Below are 22,670 nucleotides of genomic sequence, written 5' to 3' on the forward strand. Positions count from 1 at the left end.
GAGGGGAACTATTCCCACAGGCTCAATTATTTAATGCAACCAGCTAGTCTACCTCTGTATAGAGTGAAAAGTCACCTTCAGTGTATGGAATAGCTTTTCTCTACACTTCTTTACCTATAATTCAAGGTTACCATGTCCATGTAAGACACGCTCTAACTGGTGTCCAAATTACTAAAGTAATTAATGAAAAAAACCACAATAAATGCACAATGAAAAAAAAAATCTTTTTAAGATGGTACAGAATACACAGCAGCATTTGGGGTAATTTCTGAGAAACTGTGCAATTTCCACTTTAAAAGGATGCTGAAACATCACGCTGCACCCTAGAGCTAAAGCAATACACGAAGTGTGGGAGACATACCTTGCAGCAAGAGACAAAACAATTCAATCTGTTCTCTTTAAGAGCTAAGATCTACTTAGACAGAAAAGAATTTAGTAACAGTAAAGAAAAGCAGTAGCTTCCAGAGCTGGAAGGTGAAACTAGACAAATCCAAACAAGAAATTAGGTGTGCAGTTTTAGAAATGCAGATAATCAGAAGTTAAAACAACATACCTGGGGCTTCAACAAATTCAGTGTCATTTAAATTGGGTCCTCCCAAGAGAAAAATACTCTTATGTCTCAGAGGACAGTGGCTTGATAAATCTGATACTGTAGTTTCTTTTGTACACAAAGTCTGATGTTGTGGTCATAATGACTGAGCTTTTATCAATCTGTAGTAAGAGGTGTGAAAACAAGAGTCATGTGATTTCTGTTGACTGTATTGGGTTGTTTTATCTTTCAACAAATACGAAGAGGGAAAACAGACTGAAGAATTGCACTGGACCTAGGTGAACTGTGCAGTACATGTGCTTAGTATAGATGTACAGAAGGTCCTGTGTTATCCAAATGAGGCAATGGCAAAAGTCACTGCAGTGCGAGAACATAAGAACATTCTGGTTACATCAGAATGTCTGGGATGCTTGGTAGAATTGATCTGGGTTAATAGAGTGCATGGTTAGGATGTTGCAATGTATCATGACAGTAAAATGGCTGATACAAGCTTAACAGAGTAACAGCTGTAGCTAACAAGAACTATTCTTAATATTTTAACCAATGTGGCTATGAAATGCTAAAAAAAAATAATACTCCATTTTATTAAAGGGTTTGGCTCTTCAGAGCTTTTCCACAAGTGATATTTGTAGACCTCATGTCACTCTGATGAAGGCTGCAATGAAATCAAGTAATAGCCATCTGATGGGATCTCACAGAGATCAGAGCAGAAACACTAACTTAGATCTCGTGTTCTTTAGTCGGGAAAGTCTGTTGGGTTCCGTCAGTATTTCCCCACTCTGATGCATGTATACTCAAACACGAGGCTGATGTGATGTATTTCAGTTGGTTGTAGTAACAACAGATAAACCAATATCCTTGCTGTACAGCTTTTAAATAGCTTTCCAACTCCTTCTATGCTGCACTCCAGAAAAGGACAAAGCAAAGAACGTACCAAGTTGGCTCTTCCACACATCCATAGTAGGGACGCTTAAAAACTGCCCAAAACGCTAAACTTGTCACAAAGCTTAGTTTAATTTGACAATCATCATAAGGCATCCATGTAAATTAAAAATTCCCACCAGGGTCACATACATTCTCCCACAAAAAAAAAACCATGTTAAAATGGAGGCCTGGGGCTCCAAAAGATGCTAGTGGTTACTGGTCTTGGCCAGGCTGCTGCTGCTGCCAGTGGGGTCCAGGAGACGCAGCACCAACAGCGGCAACTCAGGTAGTGGAAAGTCAGCCTGCAAAAATCTCTTTCAATAGAACAACAAATAAAAAAGAAAGAGATTTGTACAGAAAACATCATTCTCCATTCTTTCTGGGAAGACAAAACAGAACGAAAGAAATAATCCCGTTCAAGGAGCAAAGAGCAGTGCTCAGAGTTCTGAAGCCCAACGATGCTGATGGCCCATTTTGAAAACTAATGAAGCACTTCAGTGGCCTGAGTTAATTATTGCTTTATCCCAGTTCAGCCCAGGCTAAGGCTATGGTGAAGTCCAAATTCATTTAAAGCCAGAGAATGCAGATCCAGTAACAGCACCTAAGTTCCCATCTACACATGGGTGTAAACAGATACTTTTGGTGGAAAAAAAAAAAATCTCCCAAATTTCCCCTCTTTCTGTGCTATGTAGATCCCCATGCAGGGCTAAAATCTGCCCCAAAGTATATAACAACTTCTCTCTCACATCTCCTTGAGCAGAGCCTCTTCCACGTTTCACTTTTTATTCAAACTAGTCCTCTATCCTGGTGATATGTCAGCTCAGAGATGCTTCATGAGAGCTCACCACGAGGCACACAGATACCCTCACATTAAAAACAATGTGGCACAGAGTCTAAGAACCATCACCTGTACTCTGGAATACCAATGGTGCTTTGCCCTCAGCTTCCTGAGACCAAACAACGCAGACAGAAGACAGTGTTTCCCCATCTTGCATGCCTGGCCGGTGATCAAGAGATCTGCTGTGTAAATGAAATGCCATCTTACCACCACTGTAAGTCAGAAAACAGACTCAGGTAAAGCGGGGCCTAAAAGTTTCACATCAAGAAAGAGGGTGCTTCTCTCAGGGTACTGTATGACAGGGCAGCTGTTATTCAGGCAAATATTATTCAAGGCAGTAAAAATTTAGCATGGATCTCTCCATGGTGACTTACAGGCCCAACACATGCTAGGGATCTTTAAAAAATAAATTAAAGGTCCTGTTAATTCTTCCAAAAGGACAGAATAGAAGACAGTGCATCTGACGAACGCACGTGCTACACATCCTAACACACCAACAAAGGCTGCAGCTAGACTTGTCAAAACAGTTAAATAGATTTAGGCGTCCAGCTAGTACCAGAATTGATGGCATTTGGGCACCTAAATTTAAAGTTTTTGAAATTCGAGCCTATACTTTTCTTTATTGCTTGTCCCATTGAGTGCAAAGGGAAAACTGAGGGTAGGGCTAACTACAGAAGGATTTAAAATCCATCATAAGGTTTCCTTGTTCTTTTATATATATATATATGTACTTATATATATATATATAAAAAGCATTATTATTATTTAGCCACCTGGGGCAGGGGGGAACAGGAGCTATTTAAAATTAGTTTCTTAATTATTTAAGCATTAGTCCCCTACCTCCTAGATCATAATACCTCTGTCACAGTAAGGAGCATAATATGAAAACATGTTTGCTGCCGCTGGCTATTCCTGAGTCTGCCCTTTGTAGAACTTCAGCCCTAATACCAGGATAATGGCAGCTGACACAAATTTGCTCCCCAGCAACACACACACAGCAAGCAGGACATGCCTCAGTGGCCTCAGACAAAAAAGACAAAAAAACCCCAAACCAAAACCACCAAACAGACTTGGAGAAACCACCCAGAAGAGCCTCAGGAAAGGGAAGTATCCACTTTCCATGGAGAAGCAACTGCCCAGGAGTCTCTGATCAGTATAAACTGATTCCAAATATCCATCCCACAGCTGAAGGAGTTCTCTGAAACCTGGCAATGTCGCACACCGGATATTTGAAGGCACATTTGCTTTGTGTTTTGGGAGAGAAATCCAGTTACAACACCACACTGAAGCTGCAGGGCTGAGGGAAAGGAGGCAACACTTGTATCTTTCCTCTGTCCCCATTTTCAAGCTTCATGGCTGGCATGAGCTGGTGATCTAAGCAGACACATTAACATCCCTGAGTGAAATGGCACCATTCGTGGCCTCTGAGACTTTGTCCTCAAGCACCATTGCTGGTGTGTCTGTAGTGACTGTTGTAGTGTCTATGGCAGGAAGGGGATTCAAGCCCTGTGATAAGATCTGTTGGATGGTTTTCCGCAAATTTGGGTGCAGCTGGTTTTGGGTCTGGTAAAAAATTTCTAAGGCAAAAGACTTGAGGGTGCCAGTGCAAAGGTCCTCATAAAGTGGAATTGTGTACATCCGAGACATCTGGAAAAAAAAAGGAAAACTGGATAATATCACTTCAATAACAGTCAAGAGGTTCAGCTCTTCTACAGCTACATTTCAACAGCCCGGAATGACTTCAGATTGGAGACAAGCAACACACTGCTTCAAAAGACAGCCGAGTCTATTTGGAGTAAGTTTAGTGAAATGAGTTTTGAGTGATATTGCTCTCTAAGACTGAGCTACTTCCAGAAATAACAAAACCATTTTTAAAAGTCCAAAGAGAAGAGACCACAGTGAACACATGCACTAAACTCTTGCTCCTGTACAATAAAAATTACTGAAAGGAAATCAATGAGCCCTAGCCTTGCTTGAAGTGTAAATATGCAAAAAAATCACCTGATTTAGCAGTGTGAAAATTTCTGGTCTGGAAAAGCCATGGCTGCTACAAAGCAACACAAAAAATGCACCGGGCAGAGGTGGGATAAGGGTATTGAGTTAGGCTAGAGAAGCAGAGATTATCTGTAGGCATTTCAAATTACATCTGCCCATTCCTCCCACCCGCTAGCAGGTGAGCCATGCTCAGCCCCTTCGCAACACACCTGGTCTACACTTGGCCAGGAAGCAGAAGTTCCAAGGTCTTTCACGTCGCATGTCTCATGCACATGTCTCATGCACTGAGAGGTGCAGTGATTTTAATCCAGCAGTTAGTACCTGGTTTTCCAAGAAGCGACGGACTTTGTAAAGGTCTGGATAATAGTCATTTCGGACTACAATCTGCAACCAGCGGATACGGATTTCTGCATTCATAGAGTCCAGCTGAGAGGAGTAACATTCCGAAAGCTTTTTTATCACCTCTGAAGAGAGCACACACACAGAGAAAGAACTATGACCTATTTTGTCAAGTCTGAGGGTCATCAGAGAATAGTGAATCATAAAACCATGGAATCATAGAATGGTTTGGGTTGGGAAGGGCTTTTGAAGATCCCTCTGCCACAGGGAGGGACATCTTTCACTAGATTAGGTTGTGTAAGGCACCATCCACCCTGACTTTATGTGAATTATAAGGTCAGCAAGGGGTATGGCTCTTTAGAATTCAATTAATTATTCCAGGAATATGTTTCTACTATCCTGATAGAGTACTCACCATGTGGTAGTGGTGACCCATCCAGCAATCTGTCCAAGAAAAGCACAGTTTGGAATGTTCTCCATTTAGTGAGGTCAACGCTGCTGGCAGCAGCAACAGAGTCCAGAGGCTCTGTGGTCCAGAGTCTGAAGAGTGTCTCCACTGGTCTGGTCAGACTGGATCCCTGAGATAAGTCTGGCTCAGCTAACGGAGGTCCTGTAGCATTGAGCCAACGTTCAAACTCCAGTCCTGGAATGAGGAGCACCAAAAAATGTTGAGCAGGAGTCTGCAGATGGTTTGGCTGCCTCAAGGTTCAGGACTGCTTGTAGCACAGTTAAGAGAGGTTCTAGCAATAGCAAATCAGACCAACCTATAGTTACAGCGATGTAAGAGCCTTAGCAGTCTCATGGGGCTACGCCACACATGGAAGGGTGCCAGCATCACCTCTCCAAATTTAACCATGAGCCTGTTTCCAACAGAGCTCTTCCTGTTGACTCCTTTACCACCTCAACACTTTCCTGACCCTTGGCAGTACTTCCCATTCCACATCATCTACTCTAAAAATTCTCTCTCCTGCATCCCCGGAATATCAGCCAGGCAAAACTTAGCACGTGCTGCAGTTAACTTGTTAGCCAACCAGTGGGCCAAGTAAAACACACAACCACTGAGCTCATGCTGCAGCTTTCCCCACAGTAGGCTCACTGATCCACATGTCTCCACAGGCAGTTTCCACAAAGCCCATACAAACCTAGGATCCCTAAGAGCTGTACTCCACTGCTGGTCTTGTTTAAACTGACCCATGGGTTCAATAATTACTTGCAAGGACAGACACATGACAGGAGAACATTAGTATCACTTCTTTAAGCAAGTGGGCTAATAAGCACCTGGTAGATTACAGAACTTTCATAAATCCACCAGCAGCTATAAAAGGGGACATAAAGGAGGTTGAAACATCATGGAAGAGATTTTTCATGCATGGATAGGACCTTGGGGAAAGTTAACAGTTCTCAAAGCACGTTTTCCATAATTCAAATAGATGATGTTTCAAAGCGTGTTCACCTTCTCCTTGAATTTGAGCATGTGTAAATCTCACATGCACTGGTCATTCTGTCTGCAGTGTGAAAGATGAGTTAATGAGAAAGTTAACAGAGGGCCATGCAGCCAATTAATGCCAAAACTGTCAGCAATTTAAGACGATGCCACTCCACAGCACAGAGGCAGTAACAATAAATCACCACGACCATTTCTATCACAAACATCTGGCTGTTGCCAAAGGGTTTGGTTCACCTTAGCATTTTTTTCATGCATCCTCCAAGCCCAGCACAAAATTTATCATCCAGATTTACAGTTAGCTAAGTAAATTTCCTACCTGCTTTGCTCTCAACACATTGCTCTTTCAGCTCTGGAAAATAATTCAGGAAAGAATCCAGAAGATCTTGAGCCACAACACTGGTAAATTTGTACTTCTCAATGTAGGCCTGAAACAGTAAAAAGGATAAACTATGGTTAGGAGAAAGACAGCTTCCTTTTGATGTAGAAACAGTGCATGTAATAAAAAAAAGTAGAGATGGAAGTGTAAGAACAAGTATTTGGAAGGTTTAAAAAAAAAAAAAAATCAAGAAAAATAGAGCACCAGAACAAGAAAATAATTGGGTAGCTGCAAATACACTGAGTGCAGGGGTTTTTTTCTGATACAGATCACAGATACATTTACATATCAAAGGAAGGAATGTTTTCTTGCGCTTGACACTAGTGAAAAGTCAGAACACAGCTGGATATTGTACTATTCACTGGTAGATTATGGACTAAAGTCATATTTACAGAACAAAAAGATAAGAGAAAGATGGAACAGGGGATGGATGGGAAGGACATGAAAAACATGCATGCAGTAAAACAAAAAACAATTACTTGTGTCACTTTTCAAAAAGAAGTCAATAACTGACATGATTTTCATTTTGCAAATGTGATCCAAAGCATTTCCCCAATGTGGGAAACCATGCCCTTTGTCACCATGGCTCAAAAAACACACACTAATACTTTTTAGCATTTAATGAAGTCACATCATTCTGGTCACAGACAATCTATACTGGAACAGCTTTGTAGTTATTTTGAGCACAGAATAAGAGGTAAAAAAACCCACACTACTATGTATTGGGCACCTCATGAGCTCAGAATCTGAGATGAAAAAAGAGCAAAAGCACATTCACCCAAGAGAAACATCATAGAAGGAATCATCTAGGCTGACAGGCCCACACCATTCTTCCATCTCAGACACACTTGTATTCAACTTTACCCATCAATTAGCCACAGTGAGAAAACCTGAGGGGAAAAAAAGCAGCTCTAAATCTCAAGAGAAACACAGGCTTATTCACACTCACTCTTAGGAAGGAGTCAAAGTGTCTTGGGTCACCACAGAGCTGGGACAGGTAGTAAACAAAGCAGTAGCCTTTCTCATAGGTGAAGAGGTTCATTAAGTTACTAGGATTGACACCTGAAAGGAGACAACAACAATATTATAAGATACTCTAATGAGGACACTAATTTCCAACCCTTCCAGGTATAAAGACCCCTCAGAGACCACCGAGTTGAGATGTACTGGCTTAAAGGCAAAACAAGCCTATCGTCAGTACATTTCACTTACTGCAGTAAATTAAATGGAAGCAAACACACAGGCTGAAAACCAAATGAAAACTGGAAAAAAAAGAAATCCATCTTTGTAAAGAAAGTATTGATTCCCAATGGAACAAGTCACTTCAAATTTAGAAGTCACTGAAAACACACCTGGAATTTGAAGACTAATCCTTTTTCTTCAGTACCAAATGCAGGGAATCACCATACCACAAATTTTTAAAGCTTTCAATATAAGGTAATCACTACTCATTCCTTTTATGATACTTCAAACACATGCCTTCCCATTCCATTTGGTTCCAATATTATCTCCACTTGCACTTTAGGAAAGTGGCAGGATTTTTAGGAAACATCTTAGGAAACTCAGCAGGAAAGCAAGTACATCTGTTTATCCATATGCTTATGCATACAAATGTAGTTCTTACATGAACACATAAGAGCAACATTTAACAGCACAGAATTCTATATGATGTTTCCAAATACTTTCATAATAAGGTATGTTATTTTACACATTCAGAAGCTCAAAACCACACAGCTTTCAAGGTTGTTCTTCACGCTCTGTTTCTACTCAGCGAGCCTTTTCTGTTCTTAAGAAGAACAATATTTAGAAAGATGAATTAGCCAACTTTGAAGAAAATTTCAAGACAAGTATCTGTGTTTACTTTTAGACTGGTTATCAAACCAGTACTTCTTTTTCCTTTCTTTAATAAAGGATATGTAAAAATTATGGGGGGTTGTCTATGTTCCAGCATCATTATACAGAAATTTTGTGTACAACAGCTTCAGCCAAAAGCACTACCTGGCTCCAGTTTGACCTGAAGCTTGCTAACTGGGTTGTCTTCTCCAAGGAGCTTCATCTGTCTGTGGAGAGCATCAAGACGGAATGCAGTCTCCAAACATGTGAAGGCAGCTCCTACCACAGAAAGATACTTATTAATTGAGGAAAAATGACAAGGAAAACCAAACCTGTTTAGAACTAACACAGGTACAACATAAAAGCTACTGAAAGTGTAAAAGATACAACAATAGTGAGACAGAACAACAGTGATGTAACAGCAGAGAAACCTGAGTGCAAAAAAATCCTTGCAATTTGTAATGAAAGCCAGAACCTAAACCAGCACATGTATTCATTCTGATTATGCAGCTGAACTGAAAAACAAAGTAGTATGTAAACTTTAGCTTAGTTTTCATCACTGACATCACCTTATCAGTCCTTGCAAGATAAACAGAGCAGCACTGGAATAAGTATTGATTGCTCCTTGAAAGCTACCTGTACAACTGCTTACAAAAAAGTTATAGCACTGGTTGAATAGCAGACACACGATTCCATATTCAGTGCCAAGGATATTATTAAGTGAATGTCACCTCTTGGGTGAAAACAGAAAAGGATTACAATTAGTTAGTATATTGCAGATCCTATAGATGCTTTTTTAAGCATCCTACCCATACAGTATCATATGATTTTCACTTTCCATTCATTAGGACTTCTTTTACAGCCACAGCTGGGGAGGCTACTCTTTCTATTCTATCTAACTACAGTCTACAGCATTCCATGCTTTTGAGCCAAACTAGCCGTATTACACAGGCAAGTCAAGAGAACTTTCCTATGCCCTTGCAGATGTAAAAGCTTGCGGAAAACGATTTTCAAATTCAGAAGATATTTAACATACAGCACTACATACGTTTTAGCTTTCTTCGCTAAGTCTTCAACTTCCACAATAGGGCTTGTTACATAGGCACAATATCAGAGTCTTGATGTACACAGGAATTTGATATAAGCATAATGAGAATTAGAACTAAAATATATTTGGAAGATGGAATAATCTGTACTGGCTTAGAAAGAGGCAGATTTGCTTCACAGGGGGAAGCAAGAAGCAGGATAGCTATTCTTAAGCGCAACTACTTCAAGCTAAAGGGAGGAGATTTTAGCAAGATCCAAGAAGTGTGGTAGTCTCTGGACACAATTTCTGTACATAACATAATTACAAAGATTCCTTTTTATTAACAGCAGAAGATACTCCAGAAATGTCAGAAATGGCAAGTTTTAGATCAGAGGTTTGTCCTAAAAACAAAATAAAGTGCAAAAAGAGCTTGCTAAAGAATGGCACAGGGAAAGGCACTTTCTAGTTTTCTGAACAATTGCTTCTTGAAACAACCAGTTCTAAATTTCAAGAGAATATACCAAAATCAGCAAGGATCTTGTCATGTGTCAGACAGACAGACATAGATGGGAATTAGAGAACAGCTCAGTATCTTCTGACCTATTTATATCATTGCCACGTTATATGACTTGTAAGAACAGTCCTAGCCACTGAGACTTGCTAAACACAAAACAGCTTTCAAAGGTATATAATATATAACATCTCCACATTTGCTCAGAGCACTTCCTTCCCTAAACTTCAATATCATCAGCTCATCTCCAAAAACCATACACATTAATAAAAATAAAGGCATCCTTCTAAACACTCTCACTGCCAAGATTTCCAGGAATTTTTCCAAGATTGTTTACAGCAGATGCATGAGAATACACATGGTACAGGCTTTTAAGAACATTACAGGACAAACAAGAGAAACACATGTTCCCATTATTCACTTCCATAAAAATCAAAAAACCAAAAACAATATATTTTAAAGAAAGCACCATATAATTGACCTGCGAAATCCACTGACAAAGCAAAGGCAGGGCTGTACAATTCTACAGGAAGCCTTAAATAGATAAGCATACATGTATGTAGATGTATACTTCTTTTATTTTTTAAAAAGGGCCATTGCCATCATTCTGTCCAACAGCTGGTAGCTACTAACTGATCAGGATTAGAAAAACACTTGTTCAGAGGACAGTCATTTCACAATGTAGCCATGATAAGATGATACATCTTTCTCTGAAGCATCCTCTGCTCACCTTGCTCTGTCATATGGACACCTGCCTCGTACCCAATAGTAGTTCCGACTTTCCTTTGAACACCCCTACAGTGCTGTGCTAACACACCTCTTTCAAAGCCCCTATCACTGCATCAGGTGAACCAGATGCATCAGGTGCATCAGACTGAACCCAAAGCGAAGACTGTAAGTATCCAGATGTTCAATGCAAAGTTCGGGGACATGTGTGTGTTCCGGAAATGAAAAAAAGAAAATCAGCTTCCTATAGACTTTTGAGCTCCGAAGGCAAATATTCTGTGCAGGCAACGCTCAATTATTGGTTAGACACATCGTAAGAAGCAGCATTTCTGCAGCCATACCATAGGTCTCTGTAGTGATCCGGCGCTGTGCGTAAGTGGCTAGCCCTTCGCTCAGCCACATCTCCTCCCATGTAGCATTGGTGACTGCATTTCCAAACCAGCTGTGGGCAACTTCATGAATGACATCAATGATCAAAAACTCATCGCTCTCCAGAATGGAAGAGATTATGAAGGTCAGGCATGGGTTTTCCATGGCAACAATAGGGAAGGATGGAGGAAGAAAAACAATGTCATATCTAAAATCAGGAAAAGAGAAGAAAAAAGAGAGGAAATAAGTAAATTACAGCTATTTCAAAAGACGTACACAGAAACCTTCTCTTGTTCCCTTAGGGAAGGCTCGTCAGTGTTTTTTGTCACTTCAGGAATGAACTTTCCAGACCAATGGTGCCTAATTCTACTGATCAGCGGATCACAGAGTTTATTCTGTTGGCCAAGGACTGGCTCACTTTTGGATGTAAGACTAGACAGTCTTTTCATATGCAACAGACCCAGCACTTCCTAGAAGCATCATGCTCCCTTCACACACGCAAACTCATCCAAAGTTGTCTACCTGAGAGCCAGAAACACTAATTTTATTCTACATACACTACTCACATACACAATGTCAAGGCTAGCCTATCTGCTTCAGAATATAACAATGCTATTTGTTTTGTTTTCTAATTTTTTCCACCAATGATCACCACCGGCACACTGGGCCACCTGCTCAGATTATTTCAAGCAACATTTTGTAAGCCGACAACAACAAGTTCTTTCTGCTTACCTTTAGCAAAGCAATATAGGAAGCCTTTGTAAACATTTTCTCCCATCCAAAGAATGAAACTGTTCTCTCAAAAAACTTCTCTTTTACTCGTAAGTCAAGCTTAACTTCAGAAACTATGAATGTTGTTTTTAAGGACTCTCAATGAGTCTGTACTGGGTCAGGTTTTCAGCAGCCTCAGGCATACCACAATAAATATATAATATGTCAAGTAACATATGTAAAAATAAAAAAGATAAATAAATAAAACTGCCATACATTTTAGATAGTACCCAGTCTAATGTTGGACTTGCACCACAAAATGCTATGGTATGAAAAACCTTCACTCCTGAGGAAAGCTCTACTGTTTAGAAACCTCCAGTTGTGCCCACCACACCAGGCAAAACAGCCCGTGCCTCCACGGCAGAGGCTTGCAGAGACAAAACTCCACAGTTTGTTTCCAGCTACTACAGTGCTGTAAGTTGAGGGGCTCAGTTGCCCTGCAAGTGCTACTGTAGGGAGAAATCGTGATCATTTCTTAAGATGGTTTTATTTTGTTCCCATTACAAATTTCTGGGAGACTTACTAAACTCACCTTCCCCATATATATGGGCCATACAGACTCTCTGCAGCAGTCAACCAGCGCTCAACCATGCCAGAAAGCTTGCTGATGGCTGTTGGCAGCAGACAAGGCTCTGCCCACACTCTGCTCCTGTCAGAAAACAGAAAACATCAGGTGATACTTCAGCAAACTGATTTATCTCTCAGAAAAAAAACCACCCTGACTTCTCACCACGCTTCCATGTATGGTAATAGTGCTAAGAGGTCTCACATCAGACTCAGGCTAACACTCTATGGATACACAAGAAGACATAATCAAAGATCCCTTAAATTGTGCCTCAAGGCAACGAGGCAAGTAGCTGCAATGGCTAAGGAGGACAATAAGCAATATTTGTGAAAGAAGAAAGTATCTGTGCCAGTGTAGTGCTTCACACCCAGCTAAAGCTCAAACTCTCTGAACACCCACAGCTCATAGTCCCAATTGTTCCCTTATCAATGACACAAAGTATTTACTAATTACCTGAAGCACTGCAGAGACACAAAAAGCAGAATCAACTCGCTACACATCTTACCTTGGACCTATATCTGCATGTATAAGGTCTCCTGCCACCAAGGCCACTAGGTAGGCAGGAACTGGATATTCCATATAAAATTGATATACACCTTCCTCTTCTAAGTAGGTGCTTTGGGTGGCACTCATCAACACTTGTAGGCCTGCTGGAGCCTGGAAGACCAATATCATACACATGACCTCAGCAGATGATCACGATTGAATGACTATGCAGCAGATCTGTTTTTTTCTTCTATGCACGTGAGGACATACATTAAAAACAATCACTTAGACAACACAAAATGTAAGATTTCTGCAGTTTTTTTATACCACCATCTACCCAGCCCATTAAAATATACCAATGTAAAATATTACTCCTCCTGTATTGCATGCAGCTGCTCTGAAAGTGCCCATATATCTAACTATTTCATCCACACAAAACGCAACATTATTTGATGCTGCTTTCATAAAACTTTGGATTTTTTTCCTTTCAAGAATCAGTAAAATACAGTTGAGTATTATCATCAATAACAACTACTGGAAGTGACCATCCAAATTCTCAGTACCATATCATCTGTTTAATGGTTACTCTTTCAGGGCTGAGTACAGAGAAGGCAAGATCCAAGCACGACACACAAGAGAGTGGCCTCTGTGGCCGTAACCCGATTATGTTTCAAGAACCAGCATTTGGGATCTAAAAACTCCTGGATTTTTTATAACAGTGTGTCACAATTAATATTTCGTATCATATTTCCACACAACATATCTATGCTTTCACAAATTTACAGCAGATAAATGCTCCATGAACCACTGACATCCATCTGGTCAAGTACCTTGACAGTAGCAGAATAGGTACATTTCACTGCTGGTGTGTCAAAGCAGGGGAAGAAAGACCGGTTACAGACTGAGTGGCCCTGTGTGAAGACAAACGGCTTGGCATTGCCATACGTCAGTTCTGGATCCAGCCACCATATCTGTTGAAATAAGATGTGAAGAAGAGGTGAGGAAAGGGACAAAATCACAAGCATGAACTGCCAAATAACAAACCCTGAAATCAGGAGAACTGTGGAGAAGGACCTGCTTGGCTCCCCAGATGCACACCCGGCACAGGGCACATTTCCATTTCTAACAATACATCTTTCTACTCCCGTTTATCTGTTGTGACCACTCAGAGGGGTTTGTCACTCTCTGAACACTAACTGGCGCCACGCTAGCCACTCACTGTTTCTGCTGTATCAACTTGCTTGGTTAATAACAAGTCCCTAACAAACACCCACACAACAAAGAGGGAGTGCTCTGAATATCTTTGTAGTTTTAATTCAACACAAACAGGGGCAGTAGGTGTCGTGTAGTGCAAGCTGCAGAAAAAAAACCCAAAACATCAAATTCACAAATCAAAAAATGCCGAGGCTGAACAGTGTACACAGCACTATCTCTGACCCTGACACTGCCCTGTTGGCTGAAGAATCAAACATTTTGACACTACCCAAAAAAAGTCAGTATATATAAGAAACATCTGGTCAATGACACTGAAGGCCTCTTTTACAGAGGGGATAAGGAGATTCTGGGTGGTCACAAAAAAACCCAAACCACAACAGAACCCACCACTGAGCATGTCAGTTTTCAGTATCAAACAGCAAATAAACCATCAGTCAAACCCCCAGCAAATAGTTAGGACAGATTAAGAATAATACGAAAAAGTGCAGTTATTTGCCTTTTTTGTTTTTCTGTTTCAAATGTCATGTTTATGGTTTCACATGCTCCCTGCCTCCAACTTTGAAGTGGAGAAACAACTTTAAATAAGGATTTTCTTGTAATCCTAGAACTCTGGAGCTGAACTTTTATGGGAAATATCAAATATTGTGAAACCTGCAATAAAGCTGGAACCACTGGAAATCTTGTGAACAGTCAAGCACAAGGAATAAAATTTTTGAGTCTGCTGAAATCTTAGATCAAAGCAACCAATAAATCCAAATCCAGGGAACTGCAGTTAGTGCAGACACTCATTCAGTTCTGGTCCTTAAAATAAAGCAATTAAATACTTACAGAAGAGAAGTCCCGGTATGTGTCTGCTCTCATTTTAATGATTCATTACAATTCCGTCCCCCAATTAACCTCTCTGTGACCTGAAAGTTGAAGTTTTTTTCCTCTCTCTCTCTGCCCTGTAAGGTTATTCCTTGTTATCTCCTTCCCTTGCCTTCAGAATCTTCTCCTTGGGCACCAATGTGCTCCTCTCCCAAATCACCCTCTTCAGCAGTCCCGCTGGGGATCAGTGAAAGGGAAGGAAAGCAAACACTGCCAGCCTTTTTCAGTTATTCATTTAGAGGTTCACACTTGCACTGCCAAATGTTTGGGTTTGTAGGTGGAAGGCAATACAAAATTAAAACTCTTTATCTAAAAGGAAAATTAGCCTTAGAGCAGCATTCTCATGTTGGAATTTAAGATTACCCTTTTCTGTTTCAAGCATCTTGGGCCAGAAACATGCTTACTGTGTGACTTTTCCTGACAAATCTTGCCTCGCTTAGCACCACAAGGGCTAAGGCTATGCAACTATTTAAATCTATAGGCTGCATTTCAGCACATCACTGGCCAGATCCCCAGGTCACAGCTGAGGTGTGCAGCATAGCTACAGATTTCCACTCCGTGGATCCCTGCATTTCACAGCAATTAATATCTCCTCTGTGATGTGACATCGTGGAACTAGAGACAACTATTCCAGAAGGCATTTAGGGACACACATCTCATTAAAACCCACAGTTTGAAAATAATAGCTTCCCACAGAACACATCCAGAAAAAAAATGCAAGTGCCAGGGAGGCTGAGCCTCCAGAAAGGAGGCTCAGAAATTAAGTTCTTGAAGATCTGCCCCAACGTCAACTTTTAAAAGCACTCCTCTGATCAGTGGCTTTGTGCTCGCATCAAAAAAAGTCTGACTTACAATCTGTGTCGTTGGCCCTGCTGAAGAGACTCAGGAGGTTCTGTTTCCTTTCCTTTTTGAGGGACAGAAAAGGCTAGCAAAGAAATCAGAGACCACTAGACCTAAGTTGCAGTACTCCAGTAGGAAGGAAAAAGGGTTGACAGATGATGGCTTTAGAGCAGAGAGATAAGGGGAAGTTCTCCCTAACCAGCACAGGAAAAAGACATAAGCAGGAAGCAAAGGGGAACGGAGAAGCTGACACTTGTTTACAATAAACTCCATAAATTAAAGGACAATTTCTTTTCAATCAGTCCTGCTTCATCTGACATTTGGTTGAAGTTAAATGAACGACCAGCCCCTAAGACCAAGAGGAAAAAAACATTTGCAAAGCATGATGTACTTTTTTCCCCCGTTTCCTAGCGTCTGCAGCTACATGGCAAGCCTCCGTCTCTCGTTCCAGATGCACTTGGAACAATGAGGAAAGTTATCCTGAAACAATATAAATAGATCTGTAATATAAATAGAGCAAGCTATGCTGGCGGACAGAGGCAGGACTATGGACTGCGGAAAATGAGCGTAAGCAACACCCCAGAAAGGAGTGCAAGCAGGAGGGTACTGCTGGGGGCAGGGGGTGGAGCAGTACATGAGGACAGCTACTCTACACCTAAATCCCTCCTGTGCTCCTCTTCAGAAATACATGTGATGCCATCATAATGCTCATCATTTTTATCTAGTTTTTCATGTATATAGGAGAGCCATTTCACATATTTAAGCTGTTCTATGACACATTTCAGGTAAGAAAACCTGCTGCTTAGTTCCTCTGCTGAACAGAGGCTTTGGGCAGTCCAGGTTTCCCCCTGCCCACATGCTGCAAAGAAACTTACCCTTTATAAGGCACCTGCCAAGAATATAATTTCTTTTGACTTAGATTATAATAGTTTACCCAAACCCAGCAAATGACAAAGGCAATTAGCTAAGCCTCTTTCAGTTTTAAATCTCTCCATGTTTCTATCTGCATTATTGATGAAGTTCCCGAGGAGAGCTGCAACGCCTCAGCTTCTGTTCTAGACAAACAACAGGCTGCCCCATCTGATGACAAAGTAAACCACACATCTAAGATGCAGAGGATGTGACAGGAGCAAGGCACACTGGACAGCAAGTCACTCTAGGAGGACTGAGGAGTCAGGACAGATCCAATGGAACGCTGGGGAAGTTTCAAGCACTGCAGAAAGGACTGTCCTTTTTGCTAAATCCCGAGGATGAGGAACTGCCATCATTTTTTTATACCAGAACACAGAGCAGGGTTTGCATTTAAGGTTGCTATGGGAAGAAAATAGCACTGGTCTTAACATGTGCGCTGCCAAATCAGAAGTGTGACACAGTGGGTAAGAGACAGATGCAGATTTTCCTCCCTGGGAAAGGAAAAAGAAAAAGGAAAAAAAAAAAAAGTCTTATGAAAGAGTATCTGTAGGACCAAGAAGTAAAGCGGTGAGGGAAAAGAAGGGGGGGAAGAGCAGGAGTACTGTCACTGATACACCTGATCAGCATGTGCCTTCAGCCCACACCATGAGGAATACACAGTGTTGATGACAGCCTTACTTCTGAAGTGAATTGGTGATGCACTGAGCATATGGTTTTCTAACAGCACAGGGAGCTGGAATGCTCTGTGAAAGGCAGATTTAATCTCTCAGCTGTCTCACAATGTCCATCAAACAACCAAAGATCTTGGCTCCTTCCTCTACATGACAAATAATGGGACAGTGGAACAACATAACCAGATGGCTCAAACCAAGTTTATCAAGGCAGTAGGTTTCCAATTTTAAATAGACTACTCTCTTTGCTGTTGATTTTACTGCCAATACCTCTGTGCTGCAGCAGTAAACATGAATTTACTGGTTTATAGGTCCCACAAGCATGCTAAGGGTCCCATAGAAAATAAACCCTGACCTAAAAAGATTATATTCAGAGAAAAGCCAAAGAAAATATATCTTTTAGAAGTGAGAGATCTAACACTGTAAAGCTGCTTCACTCATGCAGAGAAGAGGGAATGCAAGGAAATATACTGAACATGAGTATAAACTGGTTTACCCTCACACACACGGGTTACTCATCCCCATTAAAATGCAATGCTATGATGATAAACAGCAATTACAGATAGCACCACAACAGCCTGAAATGACTCTGCATCCAGCGCTGAACGTGAAGGGCTAGAACAGGTGCTACTCGAGGACAAATATTTTGCCAGCCAAAATCTACAACAGCGAGTGAGGAAATGTGGTACGATTTATGGCAGTGAGTATGCCTGCTTCTACTTTTCAGTACCACTTAAAAAAGGCAGGGCATGCCCCTGACACTGTAACCATCAACAAACTTCTGACACTAGTCCTTGTAGCTTCATTTCAACCAAAGCATTGAAGAAAGGTACAATAAAGGCTTTAAAAGGCAGGATGAACCTAGCTAGCTCATGTCTGATCCAGGGGAAACAAGGACAAACAACAGAGGGAATGGAAAAAATGCCCTGCTCTCAGCATCTTCAAAGATGGAACATTCTCTCTGGACTAGTGTGCAGAGCCAAGGAGGCAACATGTTAATGCAAGGTGAGACTAAACAAACATCACACCAAGCAGTGCCCTTCTAGTGCTTTTCAAATAATTTCTAAAGCAGAGTCTCAGATTAGTATCCCCTCACATCTGAGATCACTCCTGCCTGCACAGAGCAAGGGGGCTGGCAAAAGCCAGTAGAAAGCACAGACTAGCCTGAAATACAACAGTTTGTTCAAGAGGAGGGGAGTTACCGTGTACTTTGGGAGGCATGGTCAGCCAGACTGAGAACGATAATAGAGCACGGAACAGCACCAAACTGGCTTTAAAGCCTTCCCACCATAAGCAAGGCATGGCGTGGCCAAAAGCAACAGGTTTCTTCATAAAATCTTGAAAAAAAAAAAAAAATAAAGACCAGAATCTTCTGAGCAGACTGTGGACTCTGAAAGGCACAGACTCCCACGCACCTCTTCAGTGCAGAAAAACTACAGCAGATTAGTGTACATGGAAGTATTAAACGTAGGAGCTCCAGAGTTGAAAAGGAACAATATCCTCACTTATCAGTAGATGTGAATTTTTAAAATGCTAGAATTTCACCTCACTTTTGCACTTTTCGGGAAGGACCAGCCTGTTAAAAGGTCACCATACAACAAAAAGAAACTTCTGTCAATTAAAATCTTCATACAGAACCCACTATTTGGAGTGAGTCAATGTATTAAGATTATTCAGATTATTCTGAGGATGTTACAAAGTTCTTTTTGTGAGCTTCAGCATAGTATTACAATTAGACAGAAAAAGATCCAGTAAACTCATTCTGTTCAGCAACACCTTCCTTATGAAAGACCTAGTATATACTTGCCGTTAGGTTATTTTGCATGGAACCAGTATGTTCAATCTCTGCTTTTGTTAAATAATTTGTAACAGTCAAACAGATCCACACATTTACTGGTTTTGACCAATGCAACAATACCAAACCAGCAGGCCGAGAGTCAATTCTACTAGGCATCAAAATCGGTGGACTCTCAAAAAAAACCACTTCTTTTTTCAGATAGATTCATGAACTATGTGACAAAAATCATTTCAGTTGGATTTCCAACCTGAACAGGAAGAACTGATGTTCCAGTGATAACTATTTATTTCCACTATTGTAACTTCTTAAAAACACAAGATTTGCACAAGAGCATCTGAAAGGCCCAGCACAAAGTGCTTCTAAATACCAAGGGTGGAAAAGGAGTGACAGAATTTACGAAGCATCTCACTACCGAACACGACTAACCCACACCGACATGGAAGCACCTCCCACAGCCACTTTGAAACGGGTGGTTGGGGCCATTTCTCACCCTTTTCCCAGGAGATAATTTGTAAGAATATGTGGAATCTCTCTGTGCTCTTCTCAGAGCTCCTGAACACAGCTTGCTGGCACACCAGCATAGGTGTGCAAGGCCTGATTTTGTAAGCACCTGGCAAAACCCACAGGGAAACTCCCTGCATTTGCGGATTACGTAACTTGTCCTGAAGAATTCAGCCAAAGTAGGAGCTTTCAAATTTTCACGCTCCTCGCCAACAACAGCAACGCCCTTAAAGGACAAAAGACTTTAAAAGCACTGCTGTGGTGGGGATGAACAGCCAGGGGGTACCACGGCGGTGGCAGAAGGCGGGAGGGCAGCTTGGCTGGCAGAAGCATCCCTGCCAAACGAGGTGCAGTACAGAGACAGGGCTCAGTGGCAGCAGGCAGGGACTGGCACAGCCAAGACAGGGACAGAGGTTGCTGCCCAGCGGGCAGGCGGCCCTCAAGCAAGGAGGGAAGAGGCAGTGGAGGCACAGGGACACAAAATGAGGGGTGACAGTGAAGCATCTCCTGCTGCCTATGCAGGACCAGGGTGTTTCCCTGAGCATCCATCATAGAGGTGAAGTCATATGAACTGTAGACTGATTTGGGTTGGAAAGGACCTTAACGATCACCCAGTTCCAACTCCCCTGCCACAGGCAGGGACACCTCCCACCAGACCAGGCTTCTTGAGGCCCCATCCAACCTGGCCTTGAACACTTCCAGCAAGGGAGCATCCAGAGCTCCTCTGGGCAACCTGTGCCAGTGCCTCACCACTCTCATCGTGAAAAACATCTTCCTAATACCTAGTCTAACTCTTCCCCCTCCACCTTAAAGCAATTTCCCCTTGTCCTATCATTACACGCCATCGTAAAACGTCCCTCTCCAGCTTTCCTGTAGCTCCTTCAGGTACTGGAAGGTCGCTATAAGTATTCCCGGAGCCTTCTCTTCTCCAGGCTGAACAGCCCCAACTCTCTCAGCCTGTCCTCATCACAGAGGTGCTCCAGCCCTCGCATCATCTTCATAGCCTCTGGGCCCATTCCAGCAGCTCCGTATCCTTCTTATATTGCTGATTCCAGAACTGGACACAGTACTCCAGGTGGGGTCTCACGAGAGCAGAGTATAAAGAGCAGCTGAAGTCATTTGGTCTGTTCAGCCTGGAGAAAAGGAGACCGAGGGGGGACCTCATCGCAGTCCCCGCTTCCTCACAAGGGAAGGAGGAGGAGCAGGCGCTGCTCTCTTCTCTCAGGTGACCAATGATAGGACTCGTTCGGCAGGAAGATGTCCCGGGGAGGCTCAGGTCGGATACTAGAAAAAGGTTCTTCGCTCAGCGGGACCGCCGGAGCAGCTCCCGGGGACGCGGTCACGGCGCCCAGCCCGACCCCCGGGAAGAGTTCGGACTGGCGGTGCGAACGCCGGGGCTGCCCCGTGCGGGGACACGAGCGGGACTCGACGCTCCCGATCACCGCACGGGGAGCGGGTCCCGGTCCCCCCCCCCCGCCCCTCGGGCCCGCCCCGGTGCTCACGGCGGGTCCGTCGGCCGCGGTGTAGCGGACGATGATCTGGAAGGGCTGGTGCGGCTGCAGGGCGGCGGGCAGGGAGACGGTGAGGGACGACCCGTAGTCGGTGAAGGGGTCCACCCTGAAGCCGAGCGGGCGGGCGGCGGCGGGCGGGCGCGCGAACACGGGCAGCGGCGGCTCTGCGGGCGGGGGGGGCGCCGCGTCCCCGGGCTGGAAGGCGAAGGCGCAGGGCGCCTCCCCGGGCTGGGCGCGGCGGAAGGCGGCCGAGAGGACGCGCAGCGCGGGGTGCACGTCCAGCACGAGGGCGCGGGGGTGCGGGCGCAGCGCGCACAGCTCCAGCACCAGGCACCCCGCCAGCGCCCGCGCCTCGGGGCGCAGCTCCAGCCCCAGCCGCAGGTGCCGCAGCCCGAACAGCTGCGAGCTCGAGGCCGAAGCCACGTCCGGCGGCGGAGGCTCGGGAGGAGGCGGCGGCGGAGCCTCCGGGCCGGGCGCCGAGCCCTTGCGGCAGCAGCACAGCCCGGGCGGCCGCGGGGCCGGGGCCGCCATGGAGCGGCGGGGGCGGCGGCGGCTGCTATGTGAAATCCATGGGCGGGCGGGGATGAGGGAGGCCCCGGCGGACGGAGCGACCGGGGCGGGGAGGAGGGGAAGGACCGCGCAGGCCCCGCGCGGCACCGGCCGAGGGAGCGCAGGGCCCGGCCCGGAGCCGCGGGCGCGGCCGGCAGGGGGCGCTGTGCGGGGCGGCCCCGCCCGCCGCCTGCGCGCGCACCGCGGGAGCCCCGCACGGAGCGGGACGGGCGCTCTGCAGCCGTGCCCGGTGCTCCCTGCGCTCGCCCGGGACCGGGACCCCTGCGCGCTCTCTTTGTACCGGTTCCGTGCCCCCTGTACTGAGTCTATCTGCACCGGGGCCGCCCGTACCGAGTCCGTGCCCCCTGCACCGGGGCTGTGAACCCCCTCCTCGCTCCCTCTGCACTGGATCCGTCTGTACCAGTTCCGTGCCCTCTGCACCGGGTCCATCTGCACGGGAGCCGTGCTCCCTGCGCTCGCCCTGCATTGGGACTGTGCCCCTGCTCGCTCCCCCTGCACCGGCTCCACTTGTACCGGGTCTCTCTGCACCGGGGCTGTGCCCCCTGCTCGCTCTTCTCGCACCGGATCCGCCCGTACCGGATCTGTGCCCCGTGCGCTGCACCCGCCTCACCTACGAAAGGGCCCCCGAGGCTCTTCCCCTCCCAGCCTTGGCTGCTCCAGCTCCCAATCCTCCCCACGCTCCAATCCTCACTCCAAACTAAGCCCAGATCCCTGCTCAGGTGTGACATCTCCTCCCAGCTTTCCTTCTGGAGGCAAACAGTCACACACCACCCGCTGCTGCCTCCCTGAATCAGAAAAGACAAAGTTATCAGATTTATCCAACTGCTTGTTTCTCTGTGCGGCAACGGCAGGAGACAGCTGGAAGGAAGGAGGTGCGCTGGAAGTAACCGTGGTGTGAACTCCACAGCCCAGGGGCAGCGAACAGGAAATCTCTGTCCCTCACAGTGGTGCTTCTGTAAGTTATTTTCACTTTACCTCCCTCTGCTGCACCTCCAAGGCCCAAGTTTTGCATGACACAGGAACGTTTA

General features: G+C 44.2%; 1 protein-coding gene across 2 annotated transcripts; it reads right to left on the reverse strand.

Annotated features, from left to right (window-relative positions):
• Positions 1-244: 244 nt before the first annotated feature.
• On the reverse strand, positions 245-22,086 carry RNPEPL1 (arginyl aminopeptidase like 1). Of its 2 annotated transcripts, none has more exons than XM_054074644.1 (11): positions 21,064-22,086; positions 13,588-13,728; positions 12,777-12,928; positions 12,239-12,355; positions 10,908-11,143; positions 8,468-8,581; positions 7,419-7,531; positions 6,410-6,518; positions 5,062-5,289; positions 4,629-4,771; positions 245-3,959 (listed from the first exon to the last, which is right to left on the reverse strand). In XM_054074644.1, the coding sequence occupies exons 1-11, from the start codon at positions 22,069-22,071 to the stop codon at positions 3,687-3,689; spliced, it is 2,634 nt and encodes an 877-aa protein (XP_053930619.1). In that variant the 5' UTR covers positions 22,072-22,086; the 3' UTR covers positions 245-3,686. The 2 variants fall into 2 exon arrangements, 1 of the variants encoding a protein (XP_053930619.1); XR_008451288.1 differs by having other exon boundaries at positions 3,824-3,959; positions 4,517-4,771.
• Between the last annotated feature and the right edge of the window lie 584 nt (positions 22,087-22,670).

Source organism: Cuculus canorus, chromosome 9 (assembly GCF_017976375.1).
Source record: "Cuculus canorus isolate bCucCan1 chromosome 9, bCucCan1.pri, whole genome shotgun sequence".
Lineage (NCBI taxonomy): Eukaryota > Metazoa > Chordata > Aves > Cuculiformes > Cuculidae > Cuculus > Cuculus canorus.

What these genes read in the sequence shown, in the direction of transcription:
- RNPEPL1 (XM_054074644.1), bottom strand. Translation starts at nt 22,071, where the DNA reads ATGGACCCGGTGCAGAGGGCACGGAACTGGTACAGACGGATCCAGTGC. An exon ending in CCTATTCTGCTACTGTCAAG is followed by an intron (nt 12,929 to 13,587) that starts GTACTTGACCAG and finishes TTGGTCTTCCAG; the next exon opens with GCTCCAGCAGGCCTACAAGT. An exon ending in GTCGCTTCTTGGAAAACCAG is followed by an intron (nt 3,960 to 4,628) that starts GTACTAACTGCT and finishes TTTTTTTTCCAG; the next exon opens with ATGTCTCGGATGTACACAAT.